The sequence below is a fragment of the Perca flavescens genome, chromosome 23 (genome assembly GCF_004354835.1).
Source record: "Perca flavescens isolate YP-PL-M2 chromosome 23, PFLA_1.0, whole genome shotgun sequence".
Lineage (NCBI taxonomy): Eukaryota > Metazoa > Chordata > Actinopteri > Perciformes > Percidae > Perca > Perca flavescens.
This window is the reverse complement of record NC_041353.1, coordinates 7,806,078-7,823,467: the sequence shown is the minus strand read 5'-3', so window position 1 is coordinate 7,823,467 and position 17,390 is coordinate 7,806,078. Positions and strand designations below refer to the sequence as shown.

At 43.0% G+C, this 17,390-nt stretch overlaps 1 protein-coding gene across 8 annotated transcripts in view; it reads left to right on the top strand.

Annotated features, from left to right (window-relative positions):
• ppp1r12a (protein phosphatase 1, regulatory subunit 12A) overlaps positions 1-17,390 on the top strand; it is a 57,690-nt gene that overhangs the window by 25,480 nt on the left and 14,820 nt on the right. For 4 of the 8 annotated variants that reach the window (XM_028570185.1, XM_028570186.1, XM_028570183.1 and 1 more), the window contains exons 4-16: positions 4,868-5,027; positions 5,783-5,927; positions 6,011-6,085; positions 6,215-6,297; positions 6,484-6,641; positions 7,504-7,625; positions 9,744-9,983; positions 10,212-10,303; positions 10,609-10,722; positions 11,572-11,724; positions 13,156-13,308; positions 14,190-14,360; positions 16,856-16,946. In XM_028570185.1, the coding sequence (XP_028425986.1) occupies positions 4,868-5,027; positions 5,783-5,927; positions 6,011-6,085; positions 6,215-6,297; positions 6,484-6,641; positions 7,504-7,625; positions 9,744-9,983; positions 10,212-10,303; positions 10,609-10,722; positions 11,572-11,724; positions 13,156-13,308; positions 14,190-14,360; positions 16,856-16,946 (1,757 nt within the window). The remainder of the gene's footprint in view (positions 1-4,867; positions 5,028-5,782; positions 5,928-6,010; positions 6,086-6,214; positions 6,298-6,483; positions 6,642-7,503; positions 7,626-9,743; positions 9,984-10,211; positions 10,304-10,608; positions 10,723-11,571; positions 11,725-13,155; positions 13,309-14,189; positions 14,361-16,855; positions 16,947-17,390) is intronic. The other 4 variants (XM_028570190.1, XM_028570188.1, XM_028570184.1 and 1 more) reach the window with 3 other exon arrangements.

Sequence of the window (17,390 nt, the reverse complement as noted above, 5' to 3'; positions counted from 1 at the left end):
TAATATACGAAAGTGATCCAGCTGTGTTGTGAGCACTCATGTGATGATTCAAAACTGAAAAGTCGAGTCTTTCTATTTTAGGCCAGGGCATTCTTGAGATGATGAAAGGCCCTCCCCTATGGTGAGAGGCACCAGCACAGACGTGTTAACTGGCCCCAGGCCAGAGGGGTGCTCCGCAGCTTCCTAATAAAGGTTTGCTGGCTTGCCCTTCTCTGTGGCACCATTTGCCTTTTTTTTGTTTTGTTTTTTATTTGCTACATTTCTAACCACTGTCATTGATAGTTTACAGTAAGGTGTTAAATGCAGGTCTTGCACAGGTAGCCCAATCATGTAAGCCCCTTTTTAGAAATGTATATGATAAGCTTGTCCGGATTTGGCTGTTCATTATTCGAATATTCGTTCCTTTTTTTCTTATATATCCTATCTGTATATACACATACTATCTAGCAATCAGAAAATCCATTAGCATGAGTTTAAGTGAAGATTTCGACCACATTAACATTAAGCCCCCGCACAGTTTCGCAGCAAAGAGCAGCAGGTCTGATTCGAACTCATGCCGCTGCAGGACTCAGCCAACGTGGGGCGAACGCTCTTACTGGGTGAGCTACATTTCCCAACGAGTCGCCGCAGTCTGCCCAGGTTCTTCAACTTGGCGGGTAAGGGGTGGCTGCTTGGTGTGGGAGGATTCCCTCTTCTCCTCGCATTTCATCCGTGGCGGTGCGCCACGACCGACTTTTTCGACTTTTGAAAGGCTCCGGGCAATGAAGTTAAGCTCCGTCTGTGAGCTTAACAGCACCCCTCCCCTGAAACTCACTCCCTTTAGGACTGTGGACTTTTTGTTGTGAATGTTTGCCGCGCCCTCTCAGGATCCCTGTGGGGAGGGGACGGCTGTCAACCAGGGCGTCAGAGGTCTGCGACCATGTCGGCAAACCACCCAACTCGTCATGGAACACAGATCCTGTCTCGTTCACCATGCTTTGTGGGTGTGACCTTTTTTGCCAAGTCGTCATCATCATCATTCATATCTACAGACCACCACGTGGAAAACACTGCACACTCTCTTACTAGATTTAAAAAAATAATAATAATGTTGATTACACTGACTGACCAAAAAAAAAGGACTGTTGTGCATTATTGTTAACTGTCTACTATCTCTCCAGCATCCTCAGGAAAAAAGGCTGTAAGCTGCCAAACTCCTCACAGTTCTTTGAGTCAAGGTCCAAGTGTTTAAATGCACATGGCATCCAGTGATAATTACACCCAGGGCTGTTTGCATGTTGTGCTCCTAGTCCGTGTTATATAACGGCAGTGAGACATGCACCCACCCGAACCTCAAGCATCCTGGCCAGCAGCAGCTGTCGGCTTTCATTTGCCGATGCCTGACAGCTGCCTTGTTCAGAGCATCCTCACGCTGACTCCTCAAAGATCCATCACTAACAGACACAAAACCAAATGTGCATCTTCGTTTACTGTGCTCCTAAACATCACAGAGGCCAACTACTGAATACTTTTATTATAACGTGGACATTATATTTTCAAGTTAGAGCCTTATTTATTCTTTAATGCAGACTTTCATGAAACGACTTTTGAGATCAAACTCCACTGAAGAGAGAATTTGCAACAATCCTTGCCTCAGGGCAGCCGCAGACAATCCAGCGCTCAGTTCTCTGTGTTAGAAGTAGCAGGCAGCATTATGCAACTAGCTGTTGTGTAACGCTTCTGTATGATTGTAATGTGGTTTTCTCCTATCAAGGAGATAGCAGTCATGGGGTTACACTTGTTAGCAAGTGTGGCCATGGTTTCCTCTTGGTGGGAACAACCTCTACATTCTTGACCCTGATTGGTTCAAGTGACTGGACAGCCCTGCCCCCCCCCCCCTCCATCAGCTGCCTCATGAGGGCTGCTGCGTGTCCTTGCATTGGACTGAAGGTGGACCATCTCACAAATGTTTAAATCGCGCTCTGTCCATGGTGCTGAGAGGACACAGGGGTTATTTAGTAGTTCCCTCTCAGCTCCAAAAAATAAAAATGTTGCCCCTTTTTTTTTTCTTTTTGACTTTTCTGAAAAGCCAGTACTGTAGGTACATTGTTAGCGAGGTGAAAGGAGAGACTAGTCCTTTTTTGGTCTATTGAATTGTCTCTTTATCTTATGTGCAAGATGTGCTGCTCTCTTGTAAAAACTCAACTTTGAACCTCTGCCAAGTCTTCCACTGAGCTCTTGTTCTGTAGTCCTACTTAGAGGCCATTAGGCTCCCTGCTTTTTATAGACCCAGTGTAGGCTACTTCCCAAGAGATCACGGGACTTTGGCCTGCCTGGCCAGCTCCCATTGCCTACATTAACTGAACTAGCCTAAGGAAGTTTAGGTTCATTTGCTCCGTAGCGTATGTACACTGTGTTTTCTCTTGTAAGAAAAGCCATCCCCATTTCCAACTGAAGTTTGAATTCTAGCATTTCTGGGGGTGTCCCACTTTTTTTAATTGTAATAATTAAATAGAGTTACAAAATGCGTACCTGGCACTGTATGCGGTTTAAATCTACAAATTAAGCATTTTAAAAACACGTGTTTTAAAATGTATTTATTTTTTAGAAATGTAACATGTCCAGGTGATGAAGTGAATACGCCACAATAATGTGCAACACCAAACAAAAAAAATTATATAAAAGTCTCCGTCTGAGGCTGTGACTTATGTCTTTAATTTACATTTTGATCACGTCTCGCTTGTAATCTTATTATGATGATAGAGTAGGTGATTGTTTATCTAAAGTTGTGTTGACTGTTTCTGATTTTCGTAACCTTTATTAAACAAAAGTGACAATATTTTGGTGGCCATTACTAAGTTACTGCTTCACTGACCAGCCAACCATAGTGAAGACAGTCTCCCTCCCTGAGTCACTTGGTTTGAAATGAAACTTGAAATCCAGTCAAAAATAAACTCAGACACTGAGTCATCTTCTTCCCATTTGGTTTCACTTTCTCAGACGTCAGCCCACTAATGAGCAACACATCCGGTTTTAAACAAGCCTGAATATTACTGTTGCTTTGCTCAATTTAGGCCTGTGTTTGTGTTGGAGAGTGGATTGTCACTGATATTTGAGACTTATAGGCCAGTTATTAAAACTTTTTTGAAAGAGCAAAAAGCGTACAGCAGACGTCCTACCCTTAAATTCCACTAAGCGACGGCGTATATGCGCTGGGGCCGGCGGATGCAATCACGGCCCCTCAAGACAATGCCTGTGATTCCACCAGCGTCGACGCAGCGCATTCCCAGAAGCAGCTCTTCGCTCTGCTCCGCCAAATATTACGCTCTAGGTCTAGGGCGGAGCCACAGGGCGTTGCACAGGCCAGGCAGGAAGTGGAGCGGCTAGAGCATCCAGGGAATTAACACCCTGTGCACACTCCTGATTGTATATCACATCACTACTATTTTAACAACTAAATTGGTGTGGTCCTGGTGTGGTATGACGGAACACAACCATGGCGCAACCGGAACACGGCACATCTGCCCCTGGTGGAATCGAGGCTTAAATAACTTTTGTTTTGGAATCAAGCGTCCTCTTGTTGATAACCGATCTCCTTGTTAGAGTGTGGATCGGGCCGGATTTTTCTGTCCGAGCCCGACAGGCATTAAGATATTTATGTCCGAGCCCAACGCAGTTAAAATCTCGTTTTTTTTTCTCATACTAATGACACATGTATGTTTGTTTGTGTGGAAAGGCTGCTTTTATTAAGCAACTGTAGGAAGGCATTCGGAAATGTCAACAGATGAGCGCATCGGCGCACACGGGGCAACAAGCACATATTAACACAGGCGCACACCTACATAATAAGCAGTTTTAATTTAAAATGTTCAATGCCTTATGGCGCTGATGTGACTGAGCCCGACCCCAACCCGAACATAATTTCTTAATATCTGTCCGAACCTGGATTCGGGTAACCATCCTCTACTCCTTGTGCTCCTCTCCCGCTAGCAATGGCTAACCCTCCGTGTAAAGTTAGGCTTTTCCTTGGCCTGCCCGAGCCAAATTTGCAGACACAGATTTCCTCCTTCATTGGTTTAAAAGCTTGATGCAATCTTAAAGATTTTCTAGTGGCAGGAAATCCGTGATGATGTATCCTTGGGAGTAGAACAAAAACCTATAAGATCAGCTGACGTGTTGGCTCCTACCCCAGAGCACTCCTTGGATCACTGTTTTATGTAGTTGGACACAGTTAACACTCAGTTGACGAGTCAACGACTCCTGCAGTTGTGCATTTTCAGATCGTCTCGCGTTGCAACCAGGCGCCAGGAAGACCATGTAGGCCTGTTTTCACTGCTGCACTGCATGCAGCTTATAGCTGAGTCATATCGACCCACTTAACAGACTGAGGCCTGTGTTTTTGCAGACATCATTTCATTGACAAATTGACTGAATATTGGCTTTAAAACTGTTCGCTAAAACAAAACCAGTGCTTAAAAACACCTTGTAGTGTTTGAGGAGGTTGCCAGAACAATGTCGTGTCTGTTTCCTCTGTAGAACCTTAAACACAATGGATATCCTGAATTAAAGCACACGGGTTCAATTTTGTGTAACTTCATAGCTATCATTATTGTCTCATTATCATAGCAGTTTAAATATGCACGGAATTCTTTTCAGTTTTCTCTGTAATCTATAGTCACAAACTATTGTAATGTATTCCAAACATTCACATACCTTTTTTTATCTAGATGCGAGAGAAGTGGAACTCTTTACAATGTGGATGTGTACGGATGTGTAGTGTCTCGTTCCATGTTTTGTGTTCAGTGTTACAGCCGGCAGCTTGTTCCTAAGTAGCAGGTAATCCTGCAGTGCCTCTTTGACTGTGTCCGCCTCCTCTGTCACTTACCAGGGGTGGACATCGAGGCAGCCCGGAAGGAGGAGGAGCGGGTCATGCTGAGGGACGCCCGGCAGTGGCTCAACAGCGGCCAGATCCAAGACAGCCGGCACACAAAGTCTGGCGGAACGGCACTCCATGTAGCTGCTGCGAAAGGATACGTCGAGGTTTTAAAGTAAGCAGTGGCCTTGATTTCACAGGTAGAAGACTAAGACTAAACGTGATGCCTTTCTCTGCTGGGACAAAAAATGAAAATGTAACGACCAATTGCTCGTTGTTACATAAAGCCTTTCCTGTTTGGTACATTCCATAAATACTATTTATAGTCAAGACAGTGGTGAGGCCTAGCATTATGTGTTTTCTTTGCTAATGCCAATAACCATATCTTTGTCTCTGCATCTTGTCAATGCGTTGTTCCGACGTTGTCTCTGTGGGCTGTTTTAATACGGCTACACTGGCCGAGGAAAGGAACCGCAGCCACCTGTCCATCTGGTCTGGGAAGCCAGCCAGCACACTCCGCTGCCATAGATAGCTCTAAGATCTCTGATGTTTAGCGTGACTACAATATACAAGACGGGGATCTAAATGTTTTCCCCATCATGACAGATTTATGGGCTGAAATATTGGTTTTAAAATTTGCCAACCTCATTCTGCTCTCGCTAAGAGATGACCCAAGATTTTTAAATTATGTGTCCATGTGTTTCGGGGAAGGGACTGTGAGACTGTATCTAATAAATCTGACCTGGGGTTAGAATGCTGACGCACATCTAAAAGCCTGGACACTGTCAGCACCTTGAAAGATTAGTTTACACAATCAAATCCAGGAAAACGAAGAGAAAAAAAAAAAAAAAAAAAAAAAAGATTTGCAAATGCTAACAATCTGTTTTTGTTTCCCCTCTCTCTCGCACAACCCACTCCTTCATTGTGCAGGCTTTTAATCCAAACAGGGTATGATGTAAATATTAAAGACTATGATGGCTGGACTCCTCTACACGCGGCCGCACACTGGGGCAAAGAGGAGGCATGTAGGATACTGGTGGAGAATCAATGTGATATGGACCTCATTAATAAAATGGTGAGTGGCTGGAGCCGTCATGAGTCCTGTCATTAAGTGCTGTGCAGTTCATATTTTAGATAACTTTTATTTCTTTTCCTCAGGGCCAGACAGCTCTTGATGTAGCAGACGAAGATGTTCTGGGATACTTAGAAGAACTACAAAAGAAACAAAATCTGGTAAGTCAATGTCGCTGCTCCTTTTATAATGACTCATATCTGCACAAAACAACTGTGTCAGCAGATACATTTGAGTGAGCGCTGTAAAAACGTGTTAGAATTGCTGATTTTTGTTTTTTTTTATTCCAGCTGATAGGTGACAAGAAATCTCCTTTGATTGTAACCACAACAACCACTGGGGATAACAACCAACCACTGAAACCAATCAAGAAGTAAATAACGGAAACTGCCTACTAAATCCATTTTAGGATTATCAAGCCAACTGTATCACAGGCATAACTAACAGTTTGAATGTTATATTTTGTATCTTTTGACTGTATTCTCCCTTGCCGTTCTAAATACTGTACTATACTGATCCTGTAGTTCTGTGCTAATTTTGTTAAATTTGTGTGTTGCAGCAAAGAAACGCTGCTTCTGGAGCCAGAAAAGAGCGCCCCGTGCATTGAGACCATAGAACCAGAGAAGGTGGATGAAGTAGAGGAGGGCAAGAAGGACGAATCGAGCTGCTCCAGTGAGGAAGAGGACGACGAAGATTCAGAGTCGGAGACTGAAGCAGGTGTGTGTGTGTGTGTGTGTGTGTGTGTGTGCTTGTGCTTGTGCTTGTGTGCTTGTGCTTTAAGGTCCAGACACACAGAACCGACAGTCAAACGTTGGCAGAAAAGGCAGTTGGGCTGATCAGTCTCCCTAAATTGGTCAGAAAAGTGCCTTGGAACACACCAAAGCGACGAGACGTAAAACGTCTCCATAAAAGCAGGCAGCGCCAATCTGTATTGTCGCCCAAAAAATGAAAACCGGCAGCTGATTGGACAAAAATGTCCGAGGGTCTGGTTTCTCTGGAAATTCAAAGACCGACTGTCATGGCGGCTTGTTCAGAATATGATCTCATATTGTACTAAAATAGTTTTAAGCGAGAAATATGCCTTGCAGTTGCTGAATCTGTCTTCATTTCAGATCAACAAAGGTCAGTTCAAAAGATTTTCGTCAGATTTTGAGAGACTCTAGTGACGCTCGTTCCGCTCTCCGTTTCCGGCTTAGCATTCTACCAATCAGATGGGTCATTTGAGTCCGACTGCCGGCGGTGCCCGCCCCGCCGATGATACATGTCAAATTGGCCAAAATGAAGGCCGACGGACAACGGCACCGAACAGACTCGAGTCACTGACCTCGCCAGACTGTCCAACGGCCAACTATCGGCTCGGTGTGTCCAGGCCTTAAAGAATAAGCATTTACTGGTTGTCAGTTAAATTAGTCACATAGAATTTCATTCAGTCAGCTTTGTGTCTCTTTCTGTGTCACCAAATAAAATCTTTATTTTCTATAAATGCATGTATACAACCCATGTTCCATACTTGTTTTCATTCATTGTTGTTTGTTGACTCAAACAACTCTCACACTTTTTTTCCTTCTTACCCCTCCAGACAAGAGCAAGCCTTCAGCATCGGTGAGCAACAGCACAACGCCAGCCCCAACCAGCATCGCCGTGTCACCTCCAAGTAGCCCAACCAACCAGGTGACAACCCCTACTTCACCGGTTAAGAAGGTGGGACCTGGTGGACAAGTATTTATAATCCTACGCTGCCACAGTACTGTTATTTTAATAATAAAAAAAAAAAGAAGATGATCAAATTAGCAGCTGATTGATTTTGAAAAAGGGCTTCGGGGTAATGAAATGCTGCAGCTCACCCGTGATGCAATCATGTCACTATTCTACCCTCAAACCACTTAAGTAGTAACTGCACCTCCTCTGTCACATTAGCGTTGGTCTACGGAGACACGTTGGTACCTCCTTCTGTACCCAAATCAGTGAAATTCTATTTAGTTTTTCTCCCCCTTGAACACAAACCTAATTTGACAGCCGGCTGAAGATACTGGAGGTTGCATAAATGAGTTTGCAATTCATACTCCAGGCCATCACGGCAATGGTTGTCCCTGGTTGTGATTTGTGCTCTTCATGTTGCATTACAATGAGCGCACACAGCTAACAAACCTGAGAATGACCTTTACGACTAATTGTCAGGGGTGTTTAACAAACTGCACCGTGGGGATGATTGGTGGCCAATTCTGGATGACGTTACCAGTTTACTAGAAGACTTGTTAGGAGACCAGGAGGCTGGAGTGCTGAGATCGGTTTGGTTGTTGGGATTAAAACTAGGACCTGCCTGGTAGTATTTTCCAACTTTTGAGTCTGCTGCCCTCTGCTGGAAAAATGAGGCTAAACATTTAACTAATGTGAACCTGGTGACTTTTCCCAAGGGTATGTCTGCTTCCTTCAGTCCACTGGTTTAAACAAATACTGTATGGGACATCGTGTTTAAATGTTGGAAAGGTATTTAAGTGTTTTAGTGTGGCCAAAGTTCACATGGCATACATTTAGAACCAAAGATTAAATCTTTAAATAAAAGCTCTGACGCTCATTGCATTAGGTCTGTGATATCAGACACAGCCAACAGACTGCATTATTATTGTACACTCATGAATGCAGCCTAAATAAGAGGGTACCTTTACGGTGTTCTATCTCTCTGAATTTGCACCCTTTAGTTGACGTCCTGCAATAAGTGTCCACCTATCCTTTTTTTCTGCTTCTTTTCTTGCAATGATCTCCGTGTTCCAATCGTTCTTTGAAGCCTAGTGCTCTCATGTCACAATGTCTTCTGTCTAACAAGTGTGACCAAAACATTAACAATGTTTGTTGGATCTGTCACTTATTTCAACAGAGAACAATAATAGTAGTCGTCTCTCCCGCCCCCTCCCCCTACCCCCTGGTTTGGCAGTAAGCATTGTGTGGTGTGACTAGGCCTTAAAAAGATCTGTCCTTGCCATAAAGTGTTTCTTTTGCTGCTGCTTCTGTCTTATTCTGGCTTTTTCTCTGTCTCAACCTCCTCCCTGCCCTCCCTCCTCCTCTCTGCGTCTTTCTCATCCTGGGCTCATGTCTTGGTTGGCTTTAGTTTGATTGTGTTACTCCCTTCATGCCTGTGGCGGAGCCAGGCTGTCCTGCATTGTGGCGTCAAGGCTTGCGCAAAACTGGCATTTCTCTTGTGCCCAAAAAACCTATGGTGAGGTATTGATGTGCACCAGAGTTTTTCTCTCATCCTTCATGCACCTATGCACACCCCCCCCCCTTAACCACCCTGGCCCAATCCAGGTGACGCTGATTGAACCTCCCGATCGCTGACTTTCACTCATCAACCCGACATGGTGTTTTTTTCTTTTTTCACTTGTACTCAACAAATGCACTTTCTTGGTCGTGCTTTCACCGTGTGTCTGTGTGGCTTCTGTGTTTTTATTTAGTTGCTTATGGCTATGTATGCACCTTTTTGATAGTTTGTTTTAAAAATGTATGTGTCCAGACCTGAAATCAACCGAACCCTAAAATCCCAAAGGGTTTAATTGCGCTACATAATAATCATATTTTTAAGAATAGCATTTACTCTGGATGGAATAACTTTTAGTCCAGTAGTAGCAGCAGTTGATGTGATCTCTTAACTGGCATGCCCTTCCTTAAAAATTGCAACTCTTAAATTGCAGCCCCTGGAGATTAATCCAAACTGTTTTTGACCTAATTGACCCTTGTGCTACTCACCAAGATGACTAAAAATCTACTTTTCCATGGTTAACTTTGCACACTAAATCGCCGCCTTTCCTCCTCCCCCCCCCTCAGGCCATTCAGCCTGCTGGAAAGGTCTCAACTAAAGTGGAGGAGGATAGGAAGGACGACGATAGGAAGGACGAGTCTCCAGCGTCGTGGCGGCTGGGTTTGAGGAAGACGGGCAGTTACGGGGCGCTAGCGGAGATCACAGCCACCAAGGAAGCTCAGAGGGAGAAGGACACGACTGGGGTGATGCGCTCAGCCTCGAGCCCTCGCCTCTCCTCTTCTCTAGACAACAAAGACAAAGAGAAGGTGAACTATAGTATAGAATATCAAATGTAGCCATTGCCTCTTCCTTCTTATAGCCTTTTTATTGAGTTCCCATTTACCAGCTTGCGTATGTATGTATGGTATGTATGGTTTGTATGGTATGTAATATTTACACTAGTTTTTAAAGGTAAATAAAGTTACAAATTAGTAGTGATATTTGTCCATAAATGCTCACTTACGTGGGTCCCTTTTTTGTTGCTCTGTCTACAGGAAAAGGATAAAGGAACTCGGCTTGCCTACGTGGCCCCCACCATCCCCAGGAGACTTCCCAGCACTTCAGACATTGACGAGAAGGAAAACAGGTGAAAGCTGGGAGCAAAGTGGCTCTGTGCAAACATGCGTTGGCATTAGCGGCACCTGCTGCCCACTGCTATGTGTTGCAGGCAAAGGGCCTGAATGCTCTGCATGTGTGTGTGGCCCTAAGAAACTGCCTTTGGTTAGGTTGTTATGTTGTGCTGCAATGGATTTGGTAGACTTCAAAGTGACTAAAGTGGGTAGAATTAGGTTTAATGGGGAAGACTATCAGTTTTATGTGCCCATATCTAGTATCTATGTCCGTATTTGTTGGGGAAAGCCTGAGGTACTATTGTAGCTTGTGGTTTCCCAGGGACTCTACTGCTCTGATACGTAGTGGCTCATACACCCGGCGACGCTGGGATGACGACCTGAAGAACAGCGAAGGAAGCGCCTCCACCAACCGACCCCCCAGCTACCAGCGCAGGTTAGCCTACGCTGCGAAACAAATCTCTGCCAAACTTCCATCGCTCATCTCATCATCAGATCTCTGCTCCATCAACCTCCATCATGAGGTTGACTTGCATAGCTTTGGAACTAAAAAAAAAAAAAAAAAAAAACCCTACTGTGTAGACAGCATTGATAGTTGTTTATCAATCATCCACTGTACATTTCGCTTTGATTTGTCATCAGAGATATGTACGTACATGCTTCCATGCACAGCAGCAGCTACTGAGAAAGCCATGCGAAATAGCACAACGCTTTTCTCTATCACTGCTGCAAGAGTCTGTTGCATGACTGTACCTGTCCTGTCAGGTTGCTGTGCCACTGAGTTTGCAATGCATTATTCTGGCATTTAACAAGCCTATTAGGCTATATATATATAATATATGCCTGTCTGACTCCCAGGTGAATCCAATTCCCAGGGTTGTTTGTGGCACAAAACCTAGACATGGACTTGCTGCATGCATGTCATATGGGAAAATATCTAATCTTATTCATTAAAAATCTCTATTCTAAAAATTATCTATATCACCGTGTATTTTTATTAATTTTTTAGAACTATGTGTGTGTTGACTGGACAAGGTGATTGCGATCATCAAAAATCTACAAAAACCTTAATTCATGGCTTCTGTATAACTTATGAACACAACTCCGTTGTTGCTTTCAATTGTCCAGTCAGCAGCTAGCCCCATATGACATTCATGCACAAATAGTGTGTCGAAGCTTAGTAGTTTTAAATATGTATGTTACTTGTACTATATCTGTGTGTGTGTTTGTGTGCGCCTCCACCGCTAACATGCCTCTCTTGCCCACCCGCCTTCCAACACGCCAGCACGTCCCACACGCTAGCACTAGGGCGGAGCAGCAGCACGCGGGACGTGCCAGCCAAGTCTTCGTCCACTTCCAGCTTGGACCCTAACACCTGTAATACTAAACCCTGGCAGCCACCCACCTCCCACTACCAGTCTTACAGCATTTACCGCAGGTACACCAGCCTCCCCCCGGGGCACCGCCGTCTCTACACCCACCTGTCTTCTCTGACTGTGTGTCCCTGCTCTGCTGAAGTGCCTACCTTGTGTATCGTGTTCCTCCTGTAATGTCTAGATGAATACCAGAAGAGGTGGTTTCAACATTCAGAACTTGCCTCTGTATGAAGCCGGATTGTGGTTATCACTGGTGGTGTTTCGGTAAAGATGAAAATCTTTTCCAAACCAACCCAATAAATGCAGTAACTTGTCACGCATCGACTAATACTGTGACAGCTCTGTACTTTCAATTAAAGTATCTTCAGCTTATTTTTACCGAAACGGTACAATTGTAAATGCCCTTTTTAAATAAATTGTCATTATTAGCACTAAAACTACACTAACAGAACCCTTAACCCTTCCTGGTATAACCATTGGCTTTGCAAAAGAAAATACACTGAAATATATAGTCATCTCATAAAGGCAGTTGGAGCTACTTTTTACAAACTAACAGTAATATCACAGCATTTTCCTGTAGAGGATTTCGCTGTCGATGTATTAAGCCTATGTGGCATTGATTGACCTTTTTTGTTTATAACCCACGTAGAGCCGTCATAACTAACAGCAGAGGGTTGAGCCCAAAATGCAGCATTCGGACTATCAATGTTTCAAACCTCTGCAGTAGAAAATACAACATAGGCTCTAAAACTGTGAAAGAGAAAAAGCATAACTGGGTACCTGGGTAGCTCACCTGGTATAGTTTGTGCCCACAAACCGAAGGCTCAGTCCTCAACGCAGTGGCCGCGGCTCTCTCTCGCCTTTCAAGTCTAAGCTATCCTGTCAAAAATAAAGGCCTAAAAATGCCACACAGAAAACTAAGTCTTAAAAATAAAATAAAAAGGATAACCGTCTCCTGCCCAGTGTTTAATATACTGCTCAAAAGCATCAGAGTAAACTAGGGCTGCAACTAATGATGCTTTTTTTTTTTTTATTAGCAATTCTTTTGCCAAAGATTTCAGTTTAACGTGATTTATAAAAACAGAGAAAAGCAGGAAATCTCCATTTCCGAGTGGCTGAAAATAGCATTTTCTGCATGAAAAATTACTTTTAAACAGTTTGATCATTGCAAATTAACTGATTATCCAAATATTTGGCGATTATGTTTCTGTCAACCGACTACTTGATTAATCGACTAATCGTTGCAGCTCTAGAGGAAACGGGGCATTCTTGTCATAAAGAAAGCAAAATATCTTATAAAATGTTTATCTCTTATCTCATGGAGTCACAATGTTGCTGTATAATGCAGAAGAAAGGAAAAAAGCCAATATCTAATTAATCAACTACAGTTAATAATCAGAGCATCTAACTAATTGCGATCAACATACCTGTATTTGTGTCCCGTTCTGGCTCACTGGTGACTCTGATGTGTTGTCTGACATTTTGTCTTCCAGCGGCTCTTTTGGCCGAAGACACGAGGACTTGAGTTCCTCGAGCACCTCCCCCCCCACGACCACCACCACCTCCTCATCTGTTACCTCGCCCACAGGCCATCGCGGCCTGCTCTCCAGCCTGGGCTCCTCCTCCACCCGCAGTCTAACCAGCAGGTACATGAACGGGACCACCATCAGCCAGACCTGAAAATGAGATACCAGACATCTGTAATCCATAGCTTGTAGATATTCCACTAGTTTTGCAGCTCTGTGGCTTTTTCTCGTGGAGGTTTTATTAACTTTTTTTGAAAGGTTGAAACACATTCCTGATATTTTATCCTTTTATTCTAAGAGACCCAAAGAAATTGCATACATGCATAGAAAATAAACCTTATAGCAGGGGTTCTCAACTGGTCCCACCCTGTGACCCACATTTCCCCATGGTTATTAAGTCGCTATTCACTTTTATAGAATTCAAACCAAGCAGATTTATTTTTCAAAAATGGCCTTCGGAAACAATTTTTTTTTAATAACCTATATTAACATATTTAAATTTTTCGGATGGTTTGATGCCCTCATGTGCAAGCGCTTCATTACATATGACACCTTGGGGTTTCAGTCCCTTTTTATATCCTCAATGTACGAAAATCCACATTTTAAATACTTGCCTCCGAAGATCAACACAAACTTAAAGTGAACGTAATCAAAAACGTTAATCAAATGATGGTGACCATGGCTTCGGCGCTAGACTGCTGCACGGCTCTGACGCGTGTCTGTCAAAATGTATTTATTTTTTAAACAAAAGACCAAAGTCCAAAATCAGATGCGCATTAAATTTTATTTATTTATTGACCAGCTGTCCACAACCCACCAGTTGAGAATCACCGGCCTTATAGTGTATTTTACATGGATATAGGAATGGCACAGTGTCGGTCATCCAAAATGGCTGCCAGTAGACCTCTACAACCACACATTTCAGTCTTAAAATGAATTGATTGAATTGAAATCTTACAGGCTAAGCACATTTCTTTAAAACAATGCTTATGTGTAAACAGGTACTGGTCAGAGGAGAGTGCAGAGAGGGAAAAGGAGAAGGAGAAGGAGTCTGCTTCGGTCATCCCCACTATGAACACTGGCTCTACTACGACCACCACATCGACCACTACCACCACCGCCATATCTACAACTACCACCACTGGCATTGGCACTGGCTCTGAAAGACGCAGGTAACTCAAACACACCCATACCCTTTTTATTCTCTACATAACTCATGTACAGTATGTCCTTTCATATGTAAGTGCTAAACTGCTTTATGTAATACTTGATTCTGATTGGTCATTTACAGCATTCTACGGTCCGTTATTTACCACTGCTATGAATGATGATCATAGACTCACGGCGATCATTTTCAAAAACAATAAAATCAATTGTTAGTCAAATTTAAATAGCATCATCACATATAGTACTGCCTCACAGTGTGTGTGGTATGCCGGGCTGCTCAGCAGCAGACAAACAAGCACTGCAGCGGGTCATCAGCAGCGCAGAGAAGATCATCTGCTGCCCTCTTCCCTCAATGGACCTTCTTCACAGCAGACATTTTGACTTGTCACAGTAGGAAAAGCACCGCTGAAATTGATAACCGTAACGATGGCTCAATTCCATCAAGTGTCCCAGTAATGCACAATACCAGGGCCTCTCCTAAGTGGAATGCAGCCATCATTAATGGTTTTGAATACACCTGTGCTTTTCCTACTATGACATGTCAACATGTCTGCTGTGAAAAAGGTCTATTCAGGACATTCCACGCACCTGTTTCCTTTCCAGAGCAAAAAAAACATTGTTAAAGACCTTTCTCACCCCGGGCACCATCTCTTTGATCTCCTGCCCTCAGGGAGACACTACAGGTCCATCAAAACATGGACATCCACACTCTAAATCTACACACGTAACATCTCTGCACCCATATTCACATTTCTTATGAGTGTTTTTACAATCCGTTTTATTGATCTGTACAATATTATAATATAATTTTTTATTACAGGGTTGCTGCAGGGTCTTAAAAAGTCAAAAATTTCACAATCAAAATTGTAGGCCTTACAAAGTCTTAAATTCACTGAAGTATTGTGTTCCAGGTCTTAATTTTCCTACGTCCATGCAACGCTACCTCTGATACTCACTGAAATACTTTTTTATTCTGTGGTGTTGTAGTTCTTTCTTTCGCTAGTCCAAATATAATTCGCTGTATATGAACATATATGTTTTCTTTCATGTATATGAATAATTATTCCTCCGTGTCGCTTTTATTCAATTTGAATGAATGTATTTACTTTGCAAAATTGGAAATTAAATTTGACTTGTTAAAACCTGCAGAAACCCTGTATTAACTGTGCAATATATTTATTATCGCAACTACCTGCCCTGGTTTAATGATGAACGTTGAATGAATATTGTTTCTAACGTTATATGTGGATGTGTGCGATATAGTTCTATTTTAAGCACCGCTGGGAGGGGCACTCGTATTTTTGTTGCATTCATTGTAATATAATGACAAAGGCTTCTTATCTTATAATGTTAAATTATTGATTTCTGGGATAAGTGGTGTAATGTTGAGCGAGCGGGTCATTTTTCTGAATTGAAGGTTGCTGAGGGGTCTTGAATCACCCTGTCAGGATTTAATTCGCAATTATGACCCACTTACACTTACTTGTAGTTCAGATTTAGTTTGCCATGTTAATTGCTATTTTGGACTTTCAGCATCCCATAAAATTTCTTTCTCTTGGCGTGAGTTGGGAAAAGAGGAGTACTTACTGTATTTATTTACTGTATTTGTTTATGTATATTTATGAAAATTACAAGATCAGATAACTTGCATATTGGAACACAACATTTACTGGAAACACCTTCAAGAAATATTAAGCTTCCGTCAGTCAAACACTAATCCGGATGCATTTCCTCTGTTTGAGAACAGGGTGTGTGCTCTTCAACTCTGTACACACAGTGTGGAGGGGAAGAGAGAGTTTCTCTCTGTCGGTCTGTGATAGAGGGAGCACGTGAGGGAGCGTTTCACAGAAAGCGTGTGTGTTTGAGTAGGGTCAAGTGGATGTCTTCCTGTTGCAGTGCTGAAATAAGCCACCTGTCATGGTGGGAGTAGGGCAGGGCTGTTTCAAAACCTAGACTTCTCCAGCGACTTTTCCTTATAAGGAAGGGGGGCAGAAGCTACATATTTTCCTCAAGGCCAAGGCTCCACGCTGCACTGAATGAGTTCATACTTCTGTGTGTCCAGCAGAGGAACGCTGAGAGAAAGTGCTAGAATAGCTCCCTCTTACTTTCTAAACTGTGTTGCCTGTTGGGCCTGATAACTCTAATAGTGAAGGGTTAAACGCAGAGATTGGAGTCCTGTTTTACCACACTGTTGTTTTCAAAGCTTGATCTTAAGAAACTCAAACATTTTCCAGGAAGCTTAACATTCTTGACCTAGATAGCTGCTTCACATTCACATTCACACCCTTCCACAAATGTTTGTTTATGGATGGTTTCATGCCCTCATGTGCAAGCGCTTCATTACATATGACACACTGGGGTTTCAGTCCCTTTATATCCTCAATGTACAAAAATCCACATTTTAAATACTCTGGGTCATATATGCGCTTCGCCATCTTGCCTCCGAAGATGAACACAAACATAAAGGTGTGTGTGTGTGTGTGTGTGTGTTCGCTCTCAGGTCATACCTGACGCCAGTGCGAGACGAGGAGTCAGAGTCCCAGAGGAAAGCTCGCTCCAGACAGGCTCGGCAGTCAAGAAGGTCCACCCAGGTTGGTTAACCTTTATCACCTCTGATGTGTCGAGACTCCATTCATCCCTCCTTGCCACCAAACGAGTCACCGTTTTTAATGAGTACCATGACAGTAAAGTAAAATGGCAGAAGCGCCCCTCATCATGGTGACCCGTAGTTGCCCTCAGTTTACGTTATGGTTTTATAGCCATACACTGGTTTAAATACGTTTTCTTATCCTGGTTGAAGCAGCACTTTTTGTGCACACAGGCAGGACTTAACATCTGGGCCTGTACACAGAGCTGATCATTTTACAAGCTGACAAGAGTTTTGAAATGAATGAATGAAACCCCAATTGTAAAGCACCAGTAAGACTTTTGACTGCAGAGCTAGCCATAATGTAAACAACAGGATTCTGGTTATAAAATAATAATACAAAAAATAATATAAAAGATTCAAGCAAAGAATTAAAATTCTAAAGCTA